The 25,392-nt window shown below is 40.6% G+C and overlaps 1 protein-coding gene across 3 annotated transcripts in view; it reads right to left on the bottom strand.

The window, feature by feature from the left end:
- The window catches only part of FRYL (FRY like transcription coactivator), a 164,052-nt gene that overhangs the window by 19,513 nt on the left and 119,147 nt on the right, over positions 1-25,392 (bottom strand). For 2 of the 3 annotated variants that reach the window (XM_054163565.1, XM_054163553.1), the window contains exons 40-51: positions 24,780-24,984; positions 23,087-23,208; positions 21,919-22,109; positions 21,012-21,106; positions 18,881-19,488; positions 18,228-18,325; positions 17,129-17,299; positions 15,970-16,110; positions 12,881-13,078; positions 11,187-11,348; positions 10,806-10,880; positions 10,190-10,520 (exon numbers count right to left, since the gene is read on the bottom strand). In XM_054163565.1, coding sequence (XP_054019540.1) covers positions 10,221-10,520; positions 10,806-10,880; positions 11,187-11,348; positions 12,881-13,078; positions 15,970-16,110; positions 17,129-17,299; positions 18,228-18,325; positions 18,881-19,488; positions 21,012-21,106; positions 21,919-22,109; positions 23,087-23,208; positions 24,780-24,984 — 2,366 coding nt within the window. In that variant the 3' untranslated portion in view covers positions 10,190-10,220. Of the gene's footprint in view, positions 1-745; positions 1,000-5,315; positions 5,487-7,403; positions 7,608-7,955; positions 7,965-10,189; positions 10,521-10,805; positions 10,881-11,186; positions 11,349-12,880; positions 13,079-15,969; positions 16,111-17,128; positions 17,300-18,227; positions 18,326-18,880; positions 19,489-21,011; positions 21,107-21,918; positions 22,110-23,086; positions 23,209-24,779; positions 24,985-25,392 lie in introns of those variants that run through there. The other variant, XM_054163573.1, reaches the window with a different exon arrangement.

The raw sequence follows: 25,392 nt of genomic DNA, 5'->3' as shown, positions 1-25,392 counted from the left end.
TTAATATAGGATTTTTTTGGTTTGGTTTTTTTTTGGTTTATTTTCCATCCTTCTTAGACTGCAAGGGTCTTAGGCCTTCACTTTAATTGTAACTCAACCAGCTAGGACTAACTAGAACTTCTTCTCTCAATAGTTCTTTTTGCTCTCCATATTAAAAAGTGGAAAAGAAGATGTTACTTTACTTTAAAATGTCTTAGAAATATACAAAAGACTGAGTAACCCTAAGTCTAAAAATAACCTTTGGGCAAATATAATGACAATCTGGCCTAATTCCTACAGGAGCTGTGCTTAAAAAGCCCCAATCTTGTCTTTGGGTGCCAAAACAGGCTCTGCCATAACTCAGAGCAGTTCTGAAAGTCCTGCAGCATGAGCTTTGCCGTGTTTTATACTGCTTGCAGCTGGTAGCTGCCAAGAAAACTCTCCAAAATGCCCTCTGACCCCTTTGCGCATTTCTCTGGCTGATGGTGATGAGAAGTGCTAAATTTCTTTCATTCATCTTTTCCTGCATGGCTCTTTTCCCTGTTCCAGACACAATTGCTGAGCAAAGTAATGACTCTTTTTTTTTTTTTTTTTTTTTGCTGTAACAGGCAAAACCAATCAACCATTACTTCAGATATGCAAAGCAGCACTTCAGGTACTTGTATCCTGGGATTCATGGAAAACCCATCATAAGAAAGTCTACTTTGTTGGATTCATGCCCTGGTTACATGCAATTTCTATTACCGAGAGCCAACATTAATCTTACCTAGACAAACCAGAGAAGTCAGCTTCTTCTTCTTCACATCTCTCATCTAGCTCTTTCAAGGCAAGAGTAACATCCTCTTCACAGACAGATTCAGCATAGCTCTCAGGAGCTGCTCCCTCTGCCAGTTCTGGGGTCTCTTCCAATTCAAGAGACTCATGACAGACCAGACAGTCTTGTTGTTCTTGGAGTAGATAGGACCCAGTGTCTTCACTAGCAGTGCTAACCTGTTCATCCCTTACTGCTGAACTGCCTTCCTGTGAAGCAAACACACTTTTATTACTTCTATTGTCATGGTTTATATATTCTTATCAGTCAGGTAACATTTAAAAATGGTTTACAAGTAACCTTTTATACTTTAATCACTCAGCTCTTTGGACTGTTCACACAGTTGTACTTGAGCAAAGACAGGCAGTTTATTTGTAGTGTTTATAACTTCTGGTTAACATTAATGTGTTAATGTCTCCCAGAATAGGACTCAGATTTCTCAGATGCACTCAATCAAAACTATTAAGAGAACACTACCAGAAGAATATCTGCAAATAGGCTCAAACACATGACACATTCAAGACTTGAACCTTTTCTAGGTAAGGACCGAAGTGACTGCCTCATGCTTGCCTTCAGGGACTGGAATCAGCACAGAACCTTTCTTCTCCTTTCCACTCTCCATTTTAAGAAGTTTCTAAAGCATAACTGAGCAGTAACGTAATAGATGAACAGTGGAAAAAGGACTTTTATTATGTTGCCATTCCTGTTAATATGGGGAGCTTTAAGGGCTTAACCACAAATCTCTAAATGTAGGCTTTCAATCACTAGCAATTATAAAGAGACAACGATTGAAGTCAGGTAGGTAACATTAGAATGACCCTTTCTCCCTTCCCTCTTCCTCCAGCAGCAGTATTATTAACAGCACTACACTGAACAGAGGAATTCAGACTTGGTTAATTCACAATCAATCACTTTGAAAACTTTTACTGGATTTTTCAGGGGAATAAAAAGATTACTTTCTTGTACTTGCCTAATGGCAAGTCCTAACTTGTACTGAAGCAGTATAGATGCTAATATATACTACAGAGCTGCACTGAGGAAGAAGTTCTTTAGTATGATGGTAGTGAAACTGTGGAATAGGTTGCCCAGGGAGGTTGTGGCTGCCTCCTCCCAGGGGGTGTTCAAGGCCAGGTTGGGTGAGGCCTTGAGTCTAGTTGAAAGGCATCCCTGCCCATGGCAGAGAGGTTGGAGTAGATGATCTCTGAGTTCCTTTCCAACCTAAGCTGTCATGGGATACATTTGTAGAAAATGTTTAAGTGCCAATATGAAGGCATGCATCCTGGCCTGGATCAAGAATAGTGTGGCCAGCAGGAGCAGGGAAGTCATTCTGCCCTGTACTCAGCACTGGTTAAACCACACCTTGAGTACTATGTCCAGATTTGGGCCCCTCAGTTTAGGAAAGATGTTGAGTTGCTGGAAGGTGTCCAGAGAAGGGCAACAAAGCTGGGGAGGGGTCTGGAGCACAGCCCTGTGAGGAGAGGCTGAGGGAGCTGGGCGTGTTTAGCCTGGAGAAGAGAAAGCTGGATGTTAGGAAGAAGTTCTTTACAGAAAGAGTAATTGGCCATTGGAATGTGCTGCCCAGGGAGGTGATGAAGAGCCTCTTAGCAGCCACTTAGTGCAATGGTTTAGTTGATTAGATGGTGTTGGGTGAACTTGATGGTATCAAAGGTCTTTTCCAAACTGGTCTGGTCTATTCTATTCTATTCTATTCTATTCTATTCTATTCTATTCTATTCTATTCTATTCTTTCTAATCACTAGCTGATAAATTTACAGCCAAGCTTTTGCTTTAGCAGTAAAATCTATCTAGACAGCTAACAGCTATGGAGAGAGAGCTTTGAGTGCTTGAATCTTGTATTCCAACACAAAATAAACATGCATTTCTAAACAGAATAAATACAGTTAAATCTAATAATAAATCATGCATTTCTAAGCATAATAAATATAGTTAAATAGAATACAGTTAAATAGACTAAATAAAATAATGAATCTATTAATATAAATAATATAAACAATATAGTAAATAAATTCTAATTTATATATAATTATATACTATAATTATTATCCAAATTATTCTAGTATATATAATTATATATTTGTAATACATAATTATAAAATTATATAATAAACATAATATATAAACATTCTATCACAACATAAACATGGGATATCAATTGCATTTATATGCCTTTTTATGTCTTTTTTATCTCTTTTGACAGAGCTTTTCCTTTCTGGATGCTGCTTAGTCATGAAATTATTATTTATAGCCCAGTTTTAAGTGTTTTTGATGTTTTAAATGGCATTGGTGCTAGTTTATGTGAATGCTTTCACCTGGGTTATCAGAAGTACAGTGAGTTTATAAAGGGAGTTGGAAAAGAACAATGAAAACATAACAGTGGGTTCCAGCTGAGCACACAGCACAAGTGAAGCACAGAGAGGACAGACACTGTATTGTGGTGAATTTAATTCTGTATAATCCCAGTTTATCTACTGCTTCTCTCTTTTGACATCTTAACATAAAGCATCTATCCTGTGTTGAAAAAAAAAAATCATCCAGATTAAGTAGTCTTCCTCACCCAAAATTCTGTTGGAAGAAAAATGGATGTTGTAGATAAGCAGCTGAAGCACTAAGAGAACAATTCTAAGCAGAGGCACTCTACAAGAGCTGAGACCAATGTAACTGAACAGTATAAAGTATATAGATAATCATAATAGAAGAACGTGAAAAATTGTGGGAGAAAGCTGCTGTCTCAGTATTACACTTTCAGAAGGTGAGGATTTTATCACAGGAAACAAGCCATCCACATTTTCCTGTTTGTTGGACTCTGTTCTTTTGTTCTTACAGCTACAGTAGAGGATCTCTAAGGCCCCATCCAACCTAAGCCATTCTATGATTTATTAAATGTTAGCCAGGTGGGTGGTTTACCTGTTATTCAAGAGTGATTTCTAGGTAACAAGTAGGTAGAATCTTTGTTCAGCAACACCAGTCACTTAATTAGTCACTTAACTAGTCACTTAACCAATCACACAGGGTAAGTGCAGCCTCCTGCACCTGGGAAGGAATAATAAACTGCACCAGTACAGGTTAGGAAGTGATCTGCTAGAGAGCAGCCCTGTGGAGAAGGACCTGGGAGTCCTGGTGGGCAGCAAGTTCTCCATGGACAGCAATTTGCTCTTGTGGCCAAGAAGGCCAATGGGATGCTGGGGTGCATTAAAAGGAGGGTGTCCAGCAGATCCAGGGAGGTTCTCCTCTCCTCTCCTCTGCCCTACTGAGGAAGGAAGGAACAGCCTCTGCTCAGTTGCACCCTGTGATGGGACAAGGGGCATCGGATGTCAACTGCAGCACTGGAGGTTCCACCTCAACATGAGGAAGAACTTCTTTACTGTAAGGGTCACAGAACACTGGAACAGGCTCCCCAGAGAGGTTGTGTAGTCTCCTTCTCTAGAGACTTTCCAGATCCATCTGGATCCATTCCTGTGTGACCTGTGCTGGTGCTGTTCTGGCAGGGGGGTCAGACACTAAGATCTCCAGAGGTCTCTTCCAACCCCTAACATCCTGTGATCCTATGAACCTGAGTCAGTCAGCTCTTTACACCAAGCTGGCTGAAGACTCATTCTTAAGTGTAAGATTATTCAAGGTTAAGTGCACAGATTATTCAAATACATGTAAGAATAGCTTATTTTTCTGGAAAACTCAATCAAACTGTGTGTTCTGCTAAAGATGGGACCAGTAATGCCTATCCAAACAGAAACAGGCATCAATTGCACCAGTAGCATCAATAATTTTAACTGAAAAAAGTCCACCTGAACAAAGCCACTTCCAATTCAAGGAGGGAAAAAAAAAATAATATTGAGGCTTTAGCTCCAGCTAAGCACATAGGAATGGTAGCAGATAGAGTTGTTTGGGTTTTTTAAATGGGTTTTAAAAAAATCTAAATTGTTGGAAAAAAACAAGAAACTGAAGTACTCACAGATGTGCAGGCGGCCATTAGCTGGAAATCTGTCTCAGTCCACACAGGCCTTTCCAAAAAAAGCTTAGACCACTAGGATCTGTGGTCCTTTTCAAAGGATTACTTAGTGGAGTCAACTGCTAACACAGCTGGCCTGAGGTTTTATTTCCCAAATAGCACCAATCACATTACCCCAAGGAAAGGAAAACCAAGAAAACAAAAACCAAAAGGGAAATAAAAAAGTATTTGAAAGAAAATGTTGCTCAGGAAGGATTTCAACCATATCAAATAAAAGCCTCTTCAATATTAGCCTGCTTTCATTCTGCACCATGAAATGATCATCATCAGCCCTTCAAGAATATTTTTAACCTGGGGATAAGTTCCCTCTGTCCCTCTCAAGTCGTTTTCACACTGAGGGAACATTGTGTAAGAACATTCCAACAGGTTAGAAATATTAAAAGCAAATCAAATCATCAGTGTAACAGATGAAAATTCAGTTGAAAAGAAAGCCAGGGTATCTACTGAACACTAGAAAGAGCCCAAATCAGCCATGCACCAGCCCACATTTCTCCCCACCTCAGGCAGCTGGTTGCTAGAGTTATCTAGAGGAGAAGCCTCCAAACTTGGGGTCTCAGTTCTGATTTGAAGCACCTCTTCTGTTCCCACACTGCTAGTGGAATCTTGAGACTGAAGTGATAAACCAGCATGGTCTGATATTGCTTCATCTATGGCACAATCACTGTTTAACTAAGACAGAAAAGAGAAAAAAGATTAAAGTCTTCATAGTTTATTGAACACATAAATCACAGGCAAAAAACAGTTTTGATATGGGTGGTTTCAACATGGTTAGCTAGTTGAATTTATTTGCATATTGTGAGTTTAACAGTCTTACAATAAAACCATTACAAGCATCTGCTCTTGGGACATCCCAGCTTAAACACTGCATCCAGTTCTGGTGTCCCAGTCATAAGGACATAGAGGTGCTTGAGTGAGTCCAGAGGAGGGCCACAAAAATGGTCCAAGGGCTGCAACACCTCTGCTAGGAGGATAGGCTGAGGGAGCTGGGGGTGTTCAGCCTAGTGAAGACTACAGGGGGACCTTAGAGCTGCCTTCCAACACCTTGAAGGGATCCTACAGGAAGGCTGCAGAAGGACTTTTCATCAGGGTGTCTAGAGACTGGACAGGGGGGAATGGTTTGAAGCTGAGGGAGCGTATGTTTAGACTGGATCTTAGGAAGAAATTCTTCAGTACAAATGTGGTGGGACTCTGGAACAGGTTGCCAAGGGAGGTTGTGGATGCCTCCTCCCTGGAGGTATTCAAGGCTAGGTTGGATGAGGTCTTGAGTCTAGTTGAGAGGAATCCCTGCCCATGGTGGGGAGGTTGGAGTAGATGATCTCTGAGGTCCCTTCCAATCTAAGCCATTCTATGATCACAGTATCACCAAGGTTGGAAAAGACCTCAAAGATCATCAAGTCCATCAAGTTTGAAGGTATCTTTGGTATCCAGAAAAGTATTTCCTTTCTTGTTCTTAAAGGGTTTTGGCACTGGTGGAATGCTAAATGGAAAACACTGAAGAGCAGAGCTCTTTGTTACACAACATTAACACAAACTTCGCCTAGGTCTGAAAAGCAGCAGACTGTCTTTGCTGCTCCTCTCCAGTAATTTCTTTCCTAATTTGATTTATCTAATGCAGAGAGAGATCTGAGTGGCCAACATTCTTGATTTTCCTCAGTTATGCTTCAAAATCTATAACTAAATTAGCAATTTCAGTGGCTAAACACAACTGAGGCTCCCATGGGATCACTTAGTGTCTTGTTCTCATTTAGTGTTTGGGGTTTTTTTGAAACTAGGAATTCATAAAGGCACACATTCTTACAGAACACATGCAATTTTCTGCTTCTATTTAAATGTAGATACATGGCCAGCAGGTCAAAGAAGGTGATTCTGCCCCTCTACTCTACTCTTGGGAGACCCCATCTGGAGTACTGCATCCAGCTCTGAAGCCCCTACACCAGAAGCACATGGAGATGGTCCAGGGGAGGGCCACAAAGATCAGAGGGCTGCAGCACCTCTCCTGCCTGAAGCAGACATGGCTTTACAGAGACCTTGTAGGAGCTTTCCAGTACTTGAAGAGGGCCTGGAGATGGACTTTTTATAGGGCACATGGTGACAGGACAAGGGGTAATGGTTTTAAACGAGAGCAGGGTACATTTAGATTACTGACATTGGGAAGAAGTTCTTTAGCGTGAGGGTGGTGAGACATTGGAACAGGCTGCCCAGAGAAGTTGTGGATGCCTCATCTCTCAAAGTGTTTAAGACCAGGCTGAACAAGGCTTTGAGCAACCTGGTTTAGTGAGAGGTGTCTCTGCTTATGGCAGGGTGTTCAGGACTAGATGATCTTTAAGGTTCCTTTCAACTCAAGCCTTCTGTGAAATACAGTAAGTACAGAGACACTGGAAAAAAAACGTGGTTTAAGAGAATTCTAAGGCTGTTATGTACCAGCAGCAGGAAAAGTACCTTTTCCCCTTCACTGATGTTGTGATGAAAAAGAAGTTTAGCCATATTACTTTAGTTCCTCTCTAGTTCACTTAGGCTGAAAGTGTGAGCCATACTTATCCATTAAAAACCCAAGTGAGAGCTCAAGTTCTCAGGCTCCAAACTTACCATCTGGGAACGAGACAATATCTGACTTGCAGTCAGGGCTGCTTCCTCTTCTGAAGACTCATCAGTATCTTCCTGGTTTGTCAAGTTCAAGCTGGGTGTGCTGCCAGAGTACTGACACTCCTGGAGAGACGGTGTGTCTCCTTTGTCAATGCTGTCAAGAGAGCGCCTACGAACACCCCAGTTGAAGTTGTCCATACTTTCACCCTGTAACAAAACAAGTTCACACACTTATGTATGCACAAATATCAACAGAAGAAAATAAACACACAAATGCAACACAGAAGACACAAGTACTGAATGCTTTATGAACAGAGTTTCAATCAGCCCTTTAATTTCATTGAAATTTTAAGTACCTTGTTAAATGACCTTTGCAGATAAATTAAAATAGATGGCAAATGAAGCAGAAAATCTTTTGAATATCTTCTTGGAAAGTAACTCAAGCTATCATCTAGAACTATAGCAGTTATCAGTTTTCTACATCTGACTAGGAAGTACAAACACAGCACAGACAACAAGAGATGAACAAAGCCAGGGCACCAGGCTGCAACTTACCTGCAGCTCCTGGTTAGCAAAAAGGAAAACACATATAATTAGAAAGAACGAGGACAAACACTTAAAGATACTCTAGAACCAGGGGAAAAATGTTTTATTATGTAAGATTTGCCAACAGTAAAAGACTGATTCAAGCTCTGGGAAAAAAAAAAAGGCTTTTGTCAAAAAGCTAGTATTGAACATAATTTTATCTTTCTAATGGGAGACTGAGTAAGAAAAATAAATAAACAAAGTGAGGACAAAAACACTAAAACCAGCATGCTCATGATACATTTGCTCTAGCAGAACATGGAAAACAACTGTTTCAACAAACATTAGATGAAATTCTTTAACTAACACACATGAATCTAAACTGACCACATCCAACTGACAAAGCACCATCAACATTAACTGTATACAGGACGTAGGAAAAATGGATGTCTTCATTAACTGTTTCACCAGCTCCTTTGTGGCAGCTTTTCAGTGAGATGTACCCTCAACACCAAGAGCTGAACCCTTTCTCTTTGCACATTTTAAAGCTCTGAAACTGGGGTTTCAAACACCCAACACACTAAGGGAAATCCGTATCTTAAAAACCAATGGATGCTTTCCCTTTGCACATTTTAAAGCTGGGATACTTGGGTTTCAAACATCCAACATCCTAAGTGAAATCCCCATCTTGAAACCCAGTTGTTTTCATTCACAAGTACAATAATGAACTTAGATTTTCTCAAGCACTTTGTCAACCTTCAACAATTTGCCTCTGCTGGGAAACCTAATCAGTTCATTTTGCCAATCTACAGTTACTGAAACACCACATCTAGCCCCAAATGTGCAAGTAGGGGTTGCCAAAACAGCTCTAACAGAGTATCTCTTGTAGCAAAGTAAGAGATCATCATGATTCATTAAGGATGAAAAGAGGCTAAACATTTTGTAGTCTTCTTGCTCCAAACAAGGTGAAAGGTTATACAGCAAAGCTAAAGAATCCCATCTCCACAGTGCTGCTACTGCGGGTGGAAGCACTAAAATTTGATCCAGTACTCAGACTTTAAAGTAATAGCCTCACTTCCCACTGCTGATGTTTAATTCTTAGCATCCTACATTTTTGGTGCAAAACTAGGTATATCAAAACTCTCCCATCAAATGCATGATCTATATGTAAGGCCATAAATTTGTAGCATCTGTGCTTTTTTTCTTTTCAAGTACAACACTACATGTTGCATAGAGGCAAGTAATGAGAAAGGAACTGTCTTTTCTTCATCATGATCTATTAAAATAATACAGAAGATTTAAGTTTAACTTAGTTTGGCAAAGCCTGCAGCTTTAGGCATCCTACCTGCAAGGCCCCATCTAGAGTAACATTTTACTACTGCTGAGCTGTTTGGCTACTTGCATTCCATATAGGAAATTGTATTTTTATAGATAGTGTGTAGTCATAGACCATAATAAGCCTGTCCTTTTCCTAGAAGATGCAAATATTGGCTGAAGTGAAGCAATACACAGGAAGCATGGAAAAAGTGAGATAAAGCTAAAAAGGGGAAAAAAGGCTAAGGGGAAAAAAAGGCAAAATTTTGTGAAAAGAGATAGACTGAGCAGGAGAAGAACAATCTCAGTGCTTAGACAGGCAGATATTCTTGGTAGCTTGTTGACTCTTGACCTGCAAGGGTCTCCATTAATAATTCAGTATTTTGTACAGACTGTAACAAAAGCACTGAAAGAAACTACAAAGCATTTGACTTCTTCTCCCCAGTCCTTTTATAGTCAGCCTTACTTCCAAGCTTCAGCAAATTCTACAGCCTTTTATTTATCCCAAACAAGTAACAACTGTTAATTGAAGCCTCACTATTTCTCAATACTTCATTTTGGTTTACCTCCCCTCTCTCTTTTTTGACAGAAGGAGAAGTAGAGGAAACATAATAGAACTGCAACAAAGCAGATGTAATAGAGAAGTCAATGCAAGCAGTAATGGTGACCAAGTCAATCATATATAGTAAGATAGAATATCATACATTTTGTAACTCTGAAAGCTACTCTTCATGTTCTCAAAATGCAGAAACATATCAGGAACAAAGATTATGCCATTTTCTTCACATATTGTTCCACAATTAAGTTTTCCATTGCATGACACTCAGCTGTTCATCCTGTCATTGGCTTATACTGTCCAGATTACTATCAGAGTAAGTAATTTGACTCCCCTCCCTAAATCCCCAATTCTCTCATCCCCAAACCACCCAGTCTGCAACAACTTCACACTGTAAAGTTTGTGACAAGGTAAGCTCAGCCATGTCATAAATTCTTCCCAACTGGATGAGTTAGAAGAGCTGCCAACTCCTCAGAATTGCACCAACACAGCCTAATTTTCAAAATGTTCTCAAATGGAAATACACAGAAGAAATTCCAAGGTCTCACCTCTGCATCTTCCAATTCAACATCTAAAAAGTCAAAGTCTTTAAAAACTCCAAACTGTTGTTCACTGGTATTGTCTTCTACAGCCACTTCCTCCTCTTGAATCACTTCTTCTGTTGTTGAAATAAGACTGGTCTGTTGATCTCCAACTTCTAAGTCTTCATTAGAAGAAAATACAACCTGCAGATATGGGTAAAAATAGAAAGAAAACCTTCTAAACTCCCGGAAAGCTCAAGAAGTCTGACTCCAGGAGTCAGCCCTCCTGCTTCCCCCAGTTTGGTGGCACTAGTGGCAGTTAGTGAACCACTATAATAATAGTTGGGCAAGTGAAGACTGCAACTTGTTTCAAGGCTAGCTGGATTTTAAACTACCTCTTTAAACCAGCGATATCATTCTCTCCTTAATGTAACCACATTAGTCACTACTGGAACCTAAAATCCAACCCAAATCCCCACCGACACTTACTGAAGGATTCTTGGGAAGACCAGATTCTGGACCACACAGAGAAAGCACATTCATTAGCTTCTCCCTGGTTCTTCTCTGAAAAATAGACCAAAGAACATCACATAGAACACAGAGAACATCACAAAGAACATAACTGCTGGAGATCCAGGTCAAAATGTCCAACTTGTGCATTTTTAAGTAGTCATCTCACAGGCTGAGAGCCTCTAGAAAGATTCTGGCCATTCTTATTTGTCACCAGTATTAGCTTTTAGTTTATGCTATGTTCATTTTTCTGCCAGACACAACACTGACTTCAAATTGCACTTCAGCAGATATTTTTTTATATACATTCATAAAGACTGTCTACAACAGATGGTATAATGTGTTTGAGACACAATGTACCTGAGAGAGCTGTGGTCTCTTCCAGCTGACAGGAACTAATGCATTTGAATTGGAGCCTGATGAAGTTGAAGATGTGCTCCTGGTGACAGCAATGACTTTTGGTTTCCCATTTCTACCAGCTGCACTGTGTTGGTCACCATACTTGTTCCCAATAATTGGTGTCTATCAAAGACAATAAATAGTTAGTTAAAATTCAAATCTACAGTACCAAAGGCTACACATTTGATTTCAGGATGCAGTATCATATAAAATATAGGAGAGACTGTCTGGTTTTAAGCATTCTGTGAAGCTCATGCCTAACCCACTGAGCACACTGGGAAATACAAAGCTGCATACTTCTGCCCTACACAGCAGGCTGCCATTCAGCCCACTTGTGGTTTTCTTGGAATTATGCAAGTTTTATGCTGACAATCCAGTTACATTTTTAAACACATTTTTAAAACAACTGTATTCTAAGTGGAGGCAAAGCTGCTCTGTAGAATCATTCAGAGACACGAACAGACTGTTTCCACAGATCAGCAGCTTCACTAACACATGCACAATTCCAAAACCCCAAGATCAAGTTCAGCTCTGCTGACAGCAAATCCTAGCCCAATAAATGCTGTGGGAATTCATCTTGCCCCTGAAACTCCCTTGAGGAACCAATTTAAGTAATTCTCCCAAAATATCTAGATCTCCCTTTATTATCCGGGGTCAGCTTCAGCCAGGAGCCCTTTTGATTATTTCTAAAGTTTGTACAATTTTCACATCCCTGTCTTACATTGCAATCATCTGGCTACATTCCTCTTTTCAGACACAGAATCACAGGATGTTTTAGGCTGGAAGAGACCTCACAGATCATCTACTCCAATCTCCCTAAAAAGGGCAGGGATGCCTCTCAACTAGACCATCCAAACCAGCCTTGAACACTCCCAGGGAGGAAGCAGCCACAATCTCCCTGGGCAGCCTATTCCAGAGTCTCACCACCCTCATAGTGAAGAACTTCTTCCCGAAGATCCAGCCTAAACCTACTCTCCCTCTCAGGTTCAAACCATTCCCCCTTGACTTGTTGCTAGACACACTTAGGAAAAGTCCCTCTGCAGCGTTCCTGTAGGATCCCTTCAGGTATCGGAAGGCAGCTCTAAGGTTGCCCCAGAGTCTTCTCTGCTCTAGGCTGAACAACCCCAGCTCCCTCAGCCTATTAGCTTTATTAGTATATTCCTTTCAGTTCTAAACTGGGGGCAGGGCTGTGCTTTTTAACTACAGGAGGTTTTTCTCCAGTTACGTCTATTTCACACTGAGGTTCCTACATTCTGTATCCTTCTCTCCCCTCTAAATTGTCTCTTCCTAAGTCACATCAAAACTGCAGTACAGGGTTTTAATCCTCTCAGCCCTTGAATACACAACCCTTCATTTGATGAAAGCCTAGAATGCTGTAAGCAACAGCCAGCTGCATCAGCCTGCTCTCTGACAGCTGAAAATACCCTTGAAAATAATCCTCCTGACTTTTAGTAATTAACTGTCCTGACATTCAAAGAGGGGAAAAAGGCAAAGCCACAACATAAATAAATTCCAAGCTTCTCTTTCAGTGTAACTCTAGTTACATGTATGTCAAAAAAAATAATAAATAGATAAACCTATAAAACTATGAGAAAACAAGTCCAAGCTGGCCATGGAAAGTCATTATTGCATTGTAACTGAAATGTCACAATTACCTCTGAGATGTCAAAATGGAAATCCAAAGTCTTCCCAGGTAGCTCCTTGGAGACATTATTAAAAATCTTTGTGAAAGAGATTTCAGGAGAACCTGCATCTCCTCCATAAGACTTTGGAATATCATTAGGTACAACAAGACTTGCTGAGCGAGACACCACCAGTTTCAAAATGTTCAGGGCTTCCTTCCAATATGGACTCTAAGTGACAACAAACAAAATCACCAAATAGTCACTTCAAACAAGGCAGACATTTTCAAGGCACAGGAGGATTTTACATTGATTCATTGCAACATTCCCCAAAGCAAAAGTGCTGATCTTCTAGATGTGGCTGCCAGGTGCTACCACAGGTGCATGTCTTTAGACCCTGAAGTGCCAAAAAGGCAGTGGAAAGGTACAAAGCCATCGGGCTCACTAGCTCTAGGTCACAGCATCAGCAGCACCAAATGTCTTGCTCCCTTTATTTACACTATCTTTTTCTTGTGTCTGAAGTATCTGCAATTCATGCCCCAGAAGATAAAAACTGATAGCATTTAGAAACAGAGAATCATAGAATTGCTAGGCTTGGAAGGGACCTCAAGGATCATCCAGTTCCAACCCCCCTGCCATGGGCAGGGACACCTCACACTACAGCAGGTTGCCCAGAGCCACATCCAGCCTGGCCTTAAAAGCCTCCAGGAACGGGGCCTCCACCACCTCCCTGGGCAACCTGTTCCAGTGTCTCACCACCTTCATGGGGAAGAACTTTTTCCTAACATCCAGTCTGAATCTACCCATTTCTATTTTTTTTTTCCCCATTCCTCATTTAAAAGCAAAACAACTTCCAGCTCTTGGAAGCTTTAATTGTCCTACACTTGTGGACAAAGTAAACTGAATACTAAACAGACAAAAACATTTTGTTCCTTATATATCCTCATACATTAAAAAAAAGGGGTGTGGGGAGGGGAAGGCAAAAACACTTGCAAGGGTTGTTTTTTTACACAGTATCAAACCAATGGACTGCTTAAAAAAGGCAAGGCAAAAGTATGAGAACATACTCATACTCGGAGCAGACCCTGAGTTAAGTGCACTCTCCTCAAAAGGTAATGTAAATAGTTCATCAGTTTCAACTACAGAGACTGAAGGAGAAGAAGAAACTTATACTTGGGAGGGTTAAGATTTACACTCCTAAAAATGTTAGGATTGTACTTGAAGCTTAAACCTTTCAATTTTGTGAGTTATCAGGATATTGGCTGTTTTTTTCCCCTTTTCTTTAATTAGGATGACATGTTTGTTATTTTGTTCATTAAAATATAAATATCACTTTCAAGGGTCTAGTTAGTATAATGCTTTTTAAAAATAATTACAATCTTCAACAATCTCTATGAATTTCTGTGCATCATAAACATGAATAGAAGTAGTTTCAAACTTGAACCATCCTGCAGCAACTTAAATTGATTAAGATGCCTTGTGACTGCAGAGGACTAAAATAAATCAGCTTAGTAGCACCACATTTACACAAGACAAGTTTACTTGTGATCTTTTCCATAGAGTCACAGAATGGTTCTGGTTGGAAGGGACCTTAAAGATCATCCAGTTCCAGCCCTCCTGCCATAGACAGGGACACCTTCTGCTACACCAGGTCCAGCCTAGCTTGAACACCTCCAGGGAGCAGCTTTCCTGGGTAACCTGTTCCAGGGTCTCATGACCCTCACTATGATTTGATGCAAATTCACATAATTCATAGATTCTTAGAGTGGTTTGGGTTGGAAGGGACCTTAGAGATCATCCAGTTCCAACCCCCCCTGGCACTGGCAGGGACACCTTCCACTAGCCCAGGCTGATCAAGGCCTCATCCAGCCTGGCCTTCAATACTTCCAGGGTGGGGCATCCATGCCCTCCCTGGGCAGCCTGTTCCAGTGTCTCCCCACCCTCACTGTAAAAAATTTCTTCCTAATCTCCAGTCTAAAGCTGCTCTCTTCCAGCTTCAATCCATTCCCTCCCATCCTATCACCACAAGCCCTTGTAAGAAGACCCTTCCCAGCATTCTCATAGTCCCTTTCCAGGTACTGGAAGGCTGCTGTAAGGTCTCCCCAGAGCCTTCATTTCTATCAAAAATACACAGGCTTCCCTGGAATATTTTTTTTGCTAGTACCATTATTTTGATAGCTAACATCTTCTAATTGAGATTAGATTCCATGGTAGTGTGGGCTTGCATAGAAAGGCTGGAGGCAAAGCAAGTAGCTGTCGGCTCACAATGACGGTTACGCTAATCACTCCATTTTGACTAACGCACTCTGACAGCAGCACAATATCTAAAGCACATGTCTATCCATAATAAGACATCCAGGGAACACCACCTTTCTTGGTTAATTATGATTAAACCATTTGATTGAAATACATTTGGCAATAATGGAATTCAGGAGAAAAAAAAAAAAAAGGAGGGTTAAAAAGAGAAGGAGAATAAAAAACCCCAAACCAGAGAATGTTGTGCACTGAAATGGTCTTATGCTCCAGGCATTTAAAATAAAACCAACGTTCAGCAAGATGCTAGACCTTCTTCTGTGAAATGGTTTTGCAGTGAATTGTGTTCAGAGTACAAAAGATTAAACTACCTAGGGCAAAATACAGTGGTTATCTTTCAGGGACTTTCTTTAATACAAAATGCACTCAAACCCGTTTAAGGTGCACCTTAATGTTCCTCACAGGTACATTAAAGTGATTTAAAGGTGTATTTAACTGTGAAACTTCATTTTGAAAACTCATACACTTAAATAAAACATCTGTGCACTATTTAGCAGTAAGCATTTCCTAATGTTTTAACAGTTGAAGGATCATCTCCTCCAACTACATCTGGAGAGTAGCCCGTATCTGTAACTAGGTTTACATTCACCCTGGTAACTTATTCCACAAGATGTAACCCAAACTGGACAAATACATAAGCACATGGTGAATTAAATTACAATACAAATTAAATTACAAATCTGACTTCAAACAACTGTTTTTGTATCTGAAATAAATTATCTCTCCCCCCCCCCCCCAAATTCAAGTGTAATTTCACTACCACTGTGACAAGAAGCAGAAAAGCTTTTGTGATTTTTCAGGGGACCTACCTGAACATATTTGCCAATTACTTTTATGATTTCCAAATTAAACTGCTTCACTGGTGCTGTGGATAGGTCAATATGACTCAGAAGACTGTAAATAATTTGCAGTAAGGATTGTTGCATACTGGATAACCCTTTCTCTAATAGCTAAGAAAAGCAAACAAACAAAAAAGGGTTAAAAATACAGAATTTAATTATGGCTTTTAATAGTAGCAAACAGTGAATAGTTAACTTCCATACATACTGATTTTCCCCTGTGAGAAACTTAAGTGTATGACTTCTTGTTTTCAGAACTTTGCTTTAGGATTAAAAAATACAACAGAACAATGTTCTCTGCCCTAATTCACTTTTTCTACCCTGAATTCTGGCGTATTTATTAGCACATGGCAGTAAAACACTTCTAAGTACACAGAAGGGTTCATACAAACTGAGGAGCCTGAATGCTGCATCAAAACTAATTACATCTATGCTTTAAAGTACAGTCTTATGAACAAAGTATGTACATAACAAGTCCTTAATGAGAATAAAAACCCTCATCAATTTGAAGCTCTTCAAGCTTCTCACACAAGCTACTTTTCAAAAGGTAATACCAATTTTCTTGTATGAATGGCTGGCAGAATCACAGAGGGTATTCTATAATGTAAATGATCTTTGATGATATGCAATACTTAAAATTGAACTTGGAAATGATTTTTTAAAAGCTGTGACAAGTCCATCTTTAAATGTGCACCTGGCTTAAAAAACCAGAAAGGTCTCTTAAGACTTGCACTAAATGTATTTGACTAAATACACTTGTATTGTATTTATTTACACTTGTATTTATAAGTGTATTTTACTAAATACCATGACAGTGAGGGCACTGTATTCATGCAGTACAGAAGGCATCTACTACAAAACACTATTATCATAAAAAAAGGGGTCTATCATTAGAGGGATTATAATTTCAAGGTACATTTAAATTGCTGCACTCCAAACTCTTGAGTGCTGATTCCTTCTCTAACCCCTAGAACATTTAAATATGATTCTCTCATTGTGTAAGATGGGCTTCCCTCTTCCCCCCCTGCCCCCAATATTCAAAATCATGAATAATAAGGAATTGGCAATGAGTAAATGTAAGGCTGTGCACAGATTGTCAATGGGAGATCCCCTTCTATCAAAAATTTACCTCTGCGAGGTAAGTTACGAGGTTAAACGTGGCATCTGAGAAAGAGTCATGCAAGTATCGACACACTACATTAATCCAGTTAGAACAGTCTCTGGAGTAACTGTGTGTGCTGTATAAACTCATCATATGAGCCAGATTGGCAAGAGTTGGTGACTTCTCCTCTGCACAAACCTGAAAAGCAATAAGAATATTCAATGTCATCAGAAATGACACATTTTTAGCTTAAGCATTGACACGGCATGATGCACTTTCCCCAGTGCACTCTATTTTCCAATAGCTGAAATGGGACTCATCACACAAGCAGCACCTCCACTGAATTTTGGTACTTATCCATGCTCCAAATTTATCTACTAGTCTTACTACACTTATAGTCTAATGTCCCTAGCTAGTTGTGCAAGTATTGGAAGGGCAGCAGTGATTTCTGGATTTGCATCAGGCATGTGCTCCTCTGAGACAGCCTGCACGCAGGTCAGTGACATACAGAGCACAGTTTGGGCACCCAGAGACTGCATCCAATGACAAACAGCACTTTCTTATTCCACTTTCCATGTTCTGACTTAAAACACAGCTTGTTAGGCCAGGGCACCATCAGCCTGGCTGGAAATTGTTGGTGTCTAACATGTAATTTCTCGACCAGACACTAGAGTTCAGAAATAGTCTAAAGTTAATCAACTGTATACAAGTAATGCAAAGAACACACTGCCTTTTCTTCTTTACCTATCAGTCCAAAAGATAAAGATCACTTCCTCCTCCTAAGCAAACTAGGAAGGGTGCTTAAAAAGCACACTTAAAATCACAGACAAGTAAGGAAAAGTAATTGATGTCACAAAGAAGGAGATTTGCTCTTTAAATTTTATAGAATAAACTAAATGTGAGTTTTTTGTTAACAAAGCGAAACTCAGAGGTGGAAAACGAGGTCCAACCATAGAAATTAGGACTGGACCACATCTTTAAAATACCACCTTCCAATGTTATTGCTATATTCCTATTAGAATCACACAGGAGTGCTACATAAGGGAGCAGAAAACTACAGAAACAATGCTGGCATAAACTCCTGGATCATGAATGAGGTTCATTTTAGGTTCATTGTTTTACATACCTTTGCTATCCTGTCAGCTGTTTCTTTACAAAACTGAGTTGGGTTATCAAAATGTTGGATCAGATGAGGAAGTAGGCACAAGATGTTTAGGGGAAATCCTAAAGACATACATAAACACAGTTATATGATCCCTAAAGATGCTTAATATGACAGTACAATGTGGAGTTATCTGGTATTTAAGACACAGCATGACACAGATATATACATGATAAATACACATACATGTATCTAAGTGTGCATGCATACAGAGTGTGTTTGCACAAGATGAAAATATAATCATTACAAGACCAATTAAGCAAAAATCTAATGAAACTGGATAGGTTTAGGCAGAAGAGTCAGATTGTTTCTAAAATCTGTAAAGGCTTCAAATAGTTATCACAAGATACGCAAAATAATACAGGTGCTCTTAAAACTCACTTGTAAGTAACTTCATAGTCAACACAGAAAGTTTAAGGGCAGTATTTCTGGGCAGATATTCATAGTCTGCAGTGTATTCCCACTATCTAGCAGTGCAATATTGACAAGTGCAAAAAACATTTAACTCAAGGTGGGGCTTTTTTAAAGCCAATACAGAATTTCTACTGATGTTGATTGATTATACTTAATTTGATGGAAAGATGTCTCTTCATTACCCATGCATTTACTGAAGATACCTGCTAACTGAGAAGGATCCACCAAAGCATGCCTGGAGATTGTGATGAGTTTACTGAGGAGATGAACTGTCATTTCTTGTGTGGATGCTGAAGTAAAGCCTTTGAGGAAGAGCTGCTGAAGGCCTGGAAAGTTATTCCATTTCAGTTTACTCTGCACCTTTTCTATCTTTTCCCGACTCTCTGGCTTATCCAAAGGCAAATGGATGAGAAGCTTGTTCAGCAGCTTGAGAGCCAACAGGTATTCATACTCATAGTCTGACTCCAGCAACGAAGCTGCAATCCAAAATATGGTGGCCATCAAGTTGACAGGGTCAGTAGTGGGCTGCACATCATACATGCCTCCCTCTCTCAGGGAGGAAAGGCTTCTAGTCCTGGCCAAGCTTCCACCGTGATTTATCCTTCCATCCATTATATCCAGTGTGTTGCTCCGTCGCCGGTCACCTCTCCGCTCGCTGATTAAATTCAGCCTCAGAGAATTACTCCTTGTATTGCTGTAGTATCCCAAACAACTGCCACTATTCATGGGACTTGTGCTTAGATTGATCTGTCCAGTGCTTTTCCTATTAGCTGCATACTTGTTTCCCATCACAGAATCATGGTATGAGGTTCTAAAATAAAAACTCAACGTTACACATTATTCCATGCAAAATATTTTAATAGCACACAGCCTAGAAAAAAGGGAGAGAAGAAGATGTTACACTAATCACATATAGAGGCACACAGTGAGTGCTGAGCTTCATCACTGTAAGAGGATTATCATATATGAAAGTACAGAGTATTTACATCCTTCTGGCACAAGGACAAGACTGGAGCATCCTGTTAGCTCTGCTACCAAATCTATTTGTTACAATCACAGAATACCAGAAGAATTACAGGAGGGCTGGAGAAGGACTTCTCATCAGGGTGTCTAGCATAGGCCAAGGGGGAATGATTTGCAGCTGAGGGAAGAGTAGGCTTAGACTGGAGATTAGGAAGAAGTTCCTCAGTAGGAAGGTGGTGAGATTCTGCCCTCTGTCAGCAAGCTTGCTGACGACACCAAGCTGGGTGTAGTGGCTGCCACACCGGAAGGTTGTGCTGCCATTCAGCAAGACTTGGACAGGCTGGAGAGCTGAGTGGAGAAATTTGATGAAGTTCAACAAGGGCAAGTGTAGAGTCTTGCATCTGGGAATGAACAACTCCATGCACCAGTATAGGTTGGGGATGGACCTGCTGGGGAGCAGTGAAGGCGACAGGGACCTAGGGATCCTGGTGGATGGAAGGATGACCATGAGCCAGCAATGTGCTCTTGTGGCCAGGAAGGCCAACGCCATTCTGGGGTAGATTCAAAGGGCTGTGACCATTAGGTCAAGAGAGGTTCTCCTCTCCCTCTACTCTGTACTGGTGAGGCTACACCTGGAATATTGTGTCCAGTTCTGGGCCCCTCAGTTCAAGAAAGAGCTCAGGGAACTGCTTGAAAAAGTCCAGCACAGAGCCATGAGGATGATTAAGGGAGTGGAACATCTTCTGTATGAGGAGAGACTGAGGGAGCTGAAGTCTCTTCAGCTTGGAGAAGAAGAGACTGAGAGGTGACCTCATCAATGTTTATAAATATATAAAGGTGAGTCCTGAGAGGCTAGAGCCAGGCTCTGCTGGGTGATGCCCAGTGACAGCATAAGAGGCAATGGTGGAAGTTGAGGTATAGGAAGTTGAATGTAAATAAGAGGAAAAAAATTTTCACTGTGAGGGTGACAGAGCCCTGGAACAGGCTGCTCAGGGGGCTTGTGGAGTCTCCCTCTCTGGAGCTATTCAAGACTCTCCTGGATACATTCCTGTGTAACCTGGTGTAGGTGATCCTGCTCTGGCGGGGGGGGGGTGGAGTGGATGAGCTTCCGAGGTCCCTTCCAGCCCCCGAAATTCTGTGATTCTGTGATGTTGGAATGGTAGCAGAAATCCTTTACAGAAAATCTACATTGTTAGGAGTTTGCTTGAGGCAGATAAAAAAAACACAAGAGAGCAAGCAATTTTGCTGTAGGGATACAACTATTCTGCAAGGACAAGATAAAATTATTTCATACCTTTGTAACAGAGATCTTTAGCAATTCACATGGGTAAAAATGTGTAATAAAAAAAATGTGTAAATAAAAGAACTTACTGAGAAAGGGCAGAAAGTAGATCATAATGCTTCATGGTTTCAGCCAAGGTATCAATAGCAGACTCTAAGGTCAGAAGCAGTTCTATGACAAAACCCTGAGGAGAGCCACAGGTCATTACAAATTATGCAACACCACAAAACATTTACTAAGTAGTGATATAAAAAATGTAAAAGCAGTATCAGTAACTAAATAGTTGTTTCATGCTTCAATTAGAACATAATCGTGATCAGAGAGCTCCAAGAAGCCACATAGCTCCAAGACAGGGAAAAACTCGGTCTGGTTTGCATTCTTTTTCAGAATGGAGTTGATAGAGCCACTTAGACTCTCATTTTGCACTATCAGAAGATTAGATCCACTTCTTTAAGTGTACGGTAACAGTAAGCTGGAGGCTTTTAAACACTTTATCAGGTTAAGTTCTTAATGAAGGAAAACCTAAATTATTTTGATTTGCCATTGGAATGTGCTGCCCAGGGAGGTGGTGGAGTCCCTGGAGATCTTCAAGAAAAGCCTGGGTGAGGCATGTAGTGCCATGCTCTAGTTGACTGGACAGGGCTGGATGATAGGTTGGACTGGATGATCTTGGAGGTCTCTTCCAACCTGGTTGATTCTATGATTCTATGACCTCAAGATTTGCTTTTGCTACAAAAGAGAAGGTGTTTTCAGGAAATCTGTATCAAACTCTGGATGTTCTTACTGCTGCAGAAGAGAATGTGTGCAGCTCCTTTTTTCCATCATTTAACCAGAAAGTGTCACAATCAAAACTGTTCTGATATTTGAAACAATCTTCATTTAAAACCAAGAAGCAACTCAATAAAAAAATGCTTTCCAGTGTTCTCAAAATAATAACCCAGGTAGGTCATTTAGGTAGACAGCATTCTGATAAAGTAGGGGAAACATTTTCAATACCTGAGCTTCTTCTCCTGCATCTCCAACAGTTTCTACTAGCCTGGAGAGAACGTCAGAAAGTGTAGATGCAGTAAGAGGCTGCTTCAGAGCCCTGAAAATCTGAAAGGACCTCCCAGCATAATGTCGAGAGGAGCAGGAAAGCGCAGTTTGCAAAGCAACTTCACTGAGGCGGTGCTCCAGCTGAAATCCTCCTACCAAAGCAAAGACAGGAGCCACACAATGATTTATGAAACCCCAAACCATCAGAATTTAGTGAAGAGTAAATTACCAAAGCCATGCCTAACACTGTCATCTTCCCTGTTCTTCTCAAGCAATATTACTCTCAAAAACCTTTCCAGGCATATAGACTTGCATCTCCTAACACTTAACACTGGAGAGGCTTGCAGAGAACAAAATCTTTATCATCTGAACATTAAATGGACACCAAAAATTATTAAGGTATTTGATCTCATCCTTAAGAGAATGAGATAAAATAATATTCTTAATATCTTATTCTATTTCAGTAATACTGTGTACAGTTCTGGTGTCCCCACAATAAGGACACAGATGTTGGAGAGAATCCAGGGGAGGGCCACAAAGACAATTCAAGGGCTGGAGAACATCTGCTAGGAGGATAAGCTGAGGGAGCTGGGGGTATTCATGCTGGAGAGGAGAAGACTCTTAAAGGACCTTAGAGCTGCCTTCCAATACCTGAAGGCTACAGAGGGACTTTTCATCAGGGTGTCTAGAGACAGGACAAGGGGGAATGGTTTGAAGCTGAGGCAGAGCAGGGTTAGAGTGGAGCTGAGGAAAAAGTTCTGCAGTATGAGGTTTGTGAGACTCTGGAACAGGTTGCCCAGGGACGTTGTGGCTGCCTTCTCCCAGGGGGTGATCAAGGCCAGGCTGGATGAGGCCTTGAGCAGCTGAGTCTAGTTGAGAGGTATCTTTGCCCATGGTGGGGAAGGTGGAGTAGATGATCTATGAGGTCCCTTCAAACCTAAGCCGTTCTATGATTCCATAATTTTAGTTCAAGTATGCAATAGATAAGAAAAATCTATTATTTAGTTGCAGCAAGCAATCATTCAGAGTGATTTCATAGCTAATCTGTAAATTTACAGGCATTCAAAAAATGTTCATTTCATTTGCAGACTTGGATACTGTATCCTGGATCAACTGTTTTCCAACATACCTGAGCTGGACTGTTTAAATATAGACACCACATGCTTCAAAAACACAGTTAACTGTTCAGCACTCTTGATGTTAGGATTCTTTGCTGAAACATCTTCATGATTCCAAAGTGGGCCTCTTTTCCTAGAAATATAAAAAATAAACAGAATATAAACCACAGCCTTTGTCACAGCATTTTTATTCCAGTATCTGAAGGGGGCTACAAGAAAGCTGGGGAGGGACTTTTGAGGGTGTCAGGGAGTGATAGGACTGTGGGGAATGGAGCAAGACTAGAAATGGGTAGATTCAGATTGGATGTTAGGAAGAAGTTCTTCCCCATGAGAGTGGTGAGACGCTGTCACAGGTTGCCCAGGGAGGTGGTGGAAGCCTCATGCCTGGAGGTTTTTAAGGATGTGGCTGTGAGCAACCTGATGTAATGTGAGGGGTCTGTGCCCATTGCAAGGGGGCTGGAACTGGATGATCCTTGAGGTCCTTTCCAACCCTGACAATTCCATAAAGTGCCATTTTAACCCCAAGGTTAATTGCAAAAGAATAAAATATAGCATTTAGAACTGCAAACATAAACTGGAATGAGGTTTGTCAACTGCCCAATGTTGTATAATAGAATATCAGAAGAAGTGACAAGGAATATATCAGATCCAACTGAAATAAGTTTAGGAAGTGATGTCCTCTGTTAGAGAATATTTAGTACAACTAACACCACTACAGACTTCTTAAAACATCTCCTTTCTAGCCACTTGCTTCCCTTCAATCCACCATGCCATTCTAAATTTAGGCTGATGTAAAGCATTAGTAATAACAACCAAAAGCTTTGGGAAACAGGTGGCATTTCAGATTTGCACAGTCTTGAAAGCATTATATGCACCGTCACAAAACTCCACAACTGTTTGTAACTTTACAAATGTTCTTTGCCACAAACTCCTAGTTTTTGGATAGCCTGGTAAGTCCCCACCTGGAATATTGTGTCCAGTTCTGGGCCCCTCAGGTCAAAAAGGACCTCAGGACACTGCCTGAAATAGTCCAGTCTAAAGCCACAAAAATGCTGAAAGGAGTGGAACATCTCCCTTATGAGGAAAGGCTGCAGGAGCTGGGGGCTCTTTAGCTTGGAGGAGACTGAGGGGTGATCTCAGTCCTGTTGATAAAGATGTGCAGGGCAGTGTCAGGAGGACAGAGGCAGGCTCTGCTCAGGGATGTCCAATAACAGGACAAGGGGCAATGGGGGCAAGCTGGAGCAGAGGAGGTGCCATGGGAACATAAAGAAAAACTTTTTCCCTGTGGTACCACAGCCCTGGAGCAGGCTGCCCAGAGAGGCTGTGGAGTCTCTTTCACTGGAGGTATTCAAAACCCAGTTGGATGTGTTCCTGTGTGACCTGCCCCAGGTGATCCTGCTCCAGCAGGGGGGTTGGTCTCAATGATCTTTCATGACCCTTTCCAACTCCTAACATTCTGTGAATGTTCTGTGACACCGCATGGCAAAAGACTTTTAAACACTTAGGATATGAAAGGGTAGATGAAATTATTTGAAATTATTGGTAAGTTAGAGCTGTTGATAGACTGTGAAACATAAACCCACTTCAGATGTAAACTGTCTCTTTCTGGTGATAAAACAGAGGCAAAGGGAGAAAAATGGATGCCAAACAAACATATTTCCACAAAATACATGTCTTGAGAAAAAATGAGAACTGAAATCTTACCTTGAGGTAATAAATTCTATGAGAGTTTTCACTTTTTCATCCTGCTCTACTGAAATGTCAACCTCATTGAGGATTGTGGTTTGCAGATGAGAAATGGCAGCACTTGTATTTCCTAAACTGATGCTAGAAGAGGTAGAACTTGAACTAAGCCCTGAGTCTGTCATTGGGGAGGGCTGGTAGTCAGGTATAAAATCATGAACACCTGCTGGAATAAAACCAAGATGATTATTGTGCTCTTAGGTTGACAGTTAAGTACATAAAAAGGAAAAATAGCCCTTAATCCCCCCCGTAACTTAATAAATGTATTGAGAATAATGTAATGGATGCAATAATTTCAATGCAATCTGATACAGGAAAAGTCTTCCTCAGTAAGGAACTGCTGGATCCCTTTATAAATCCACTGTATTATGCTTGAGTTTGTAGTGGTAACACAACAGCTCACTGGCTTCTGAGGCATCTCACCTTAATAAGCTGAGGAAAATTACACAAACTACTTCCTAATAATGTGCAGATGTTTCTTTCTTGGTTAGAACTCAGTTTCAGTGTAAATGACAGCACTTTAAATCAATAAACACTAAGTATTAGCTAGTCAGGGCAAATCTAAGCAGAGCTT

Source organism: Dryobates pubescens, chromosome 1 (assembly GCF_014839835.1).
Source record: "Dryobates pubescens isolate bDryPub1 chromosome 1, bDryPub1.pri, whole genome shotgun sequence".
Classification (NCBI taxonomy): Eukaryota; Metazoa; Chordata; class Aves; order Piciformes; family Picidae; genus Dryobates; species Dryobates pubescens.
The sequence above is the reverse complement of the archived record's forward strand: the minus strand, read 5'-3'. Positions and strand labels throughout refer to the sequence as shown.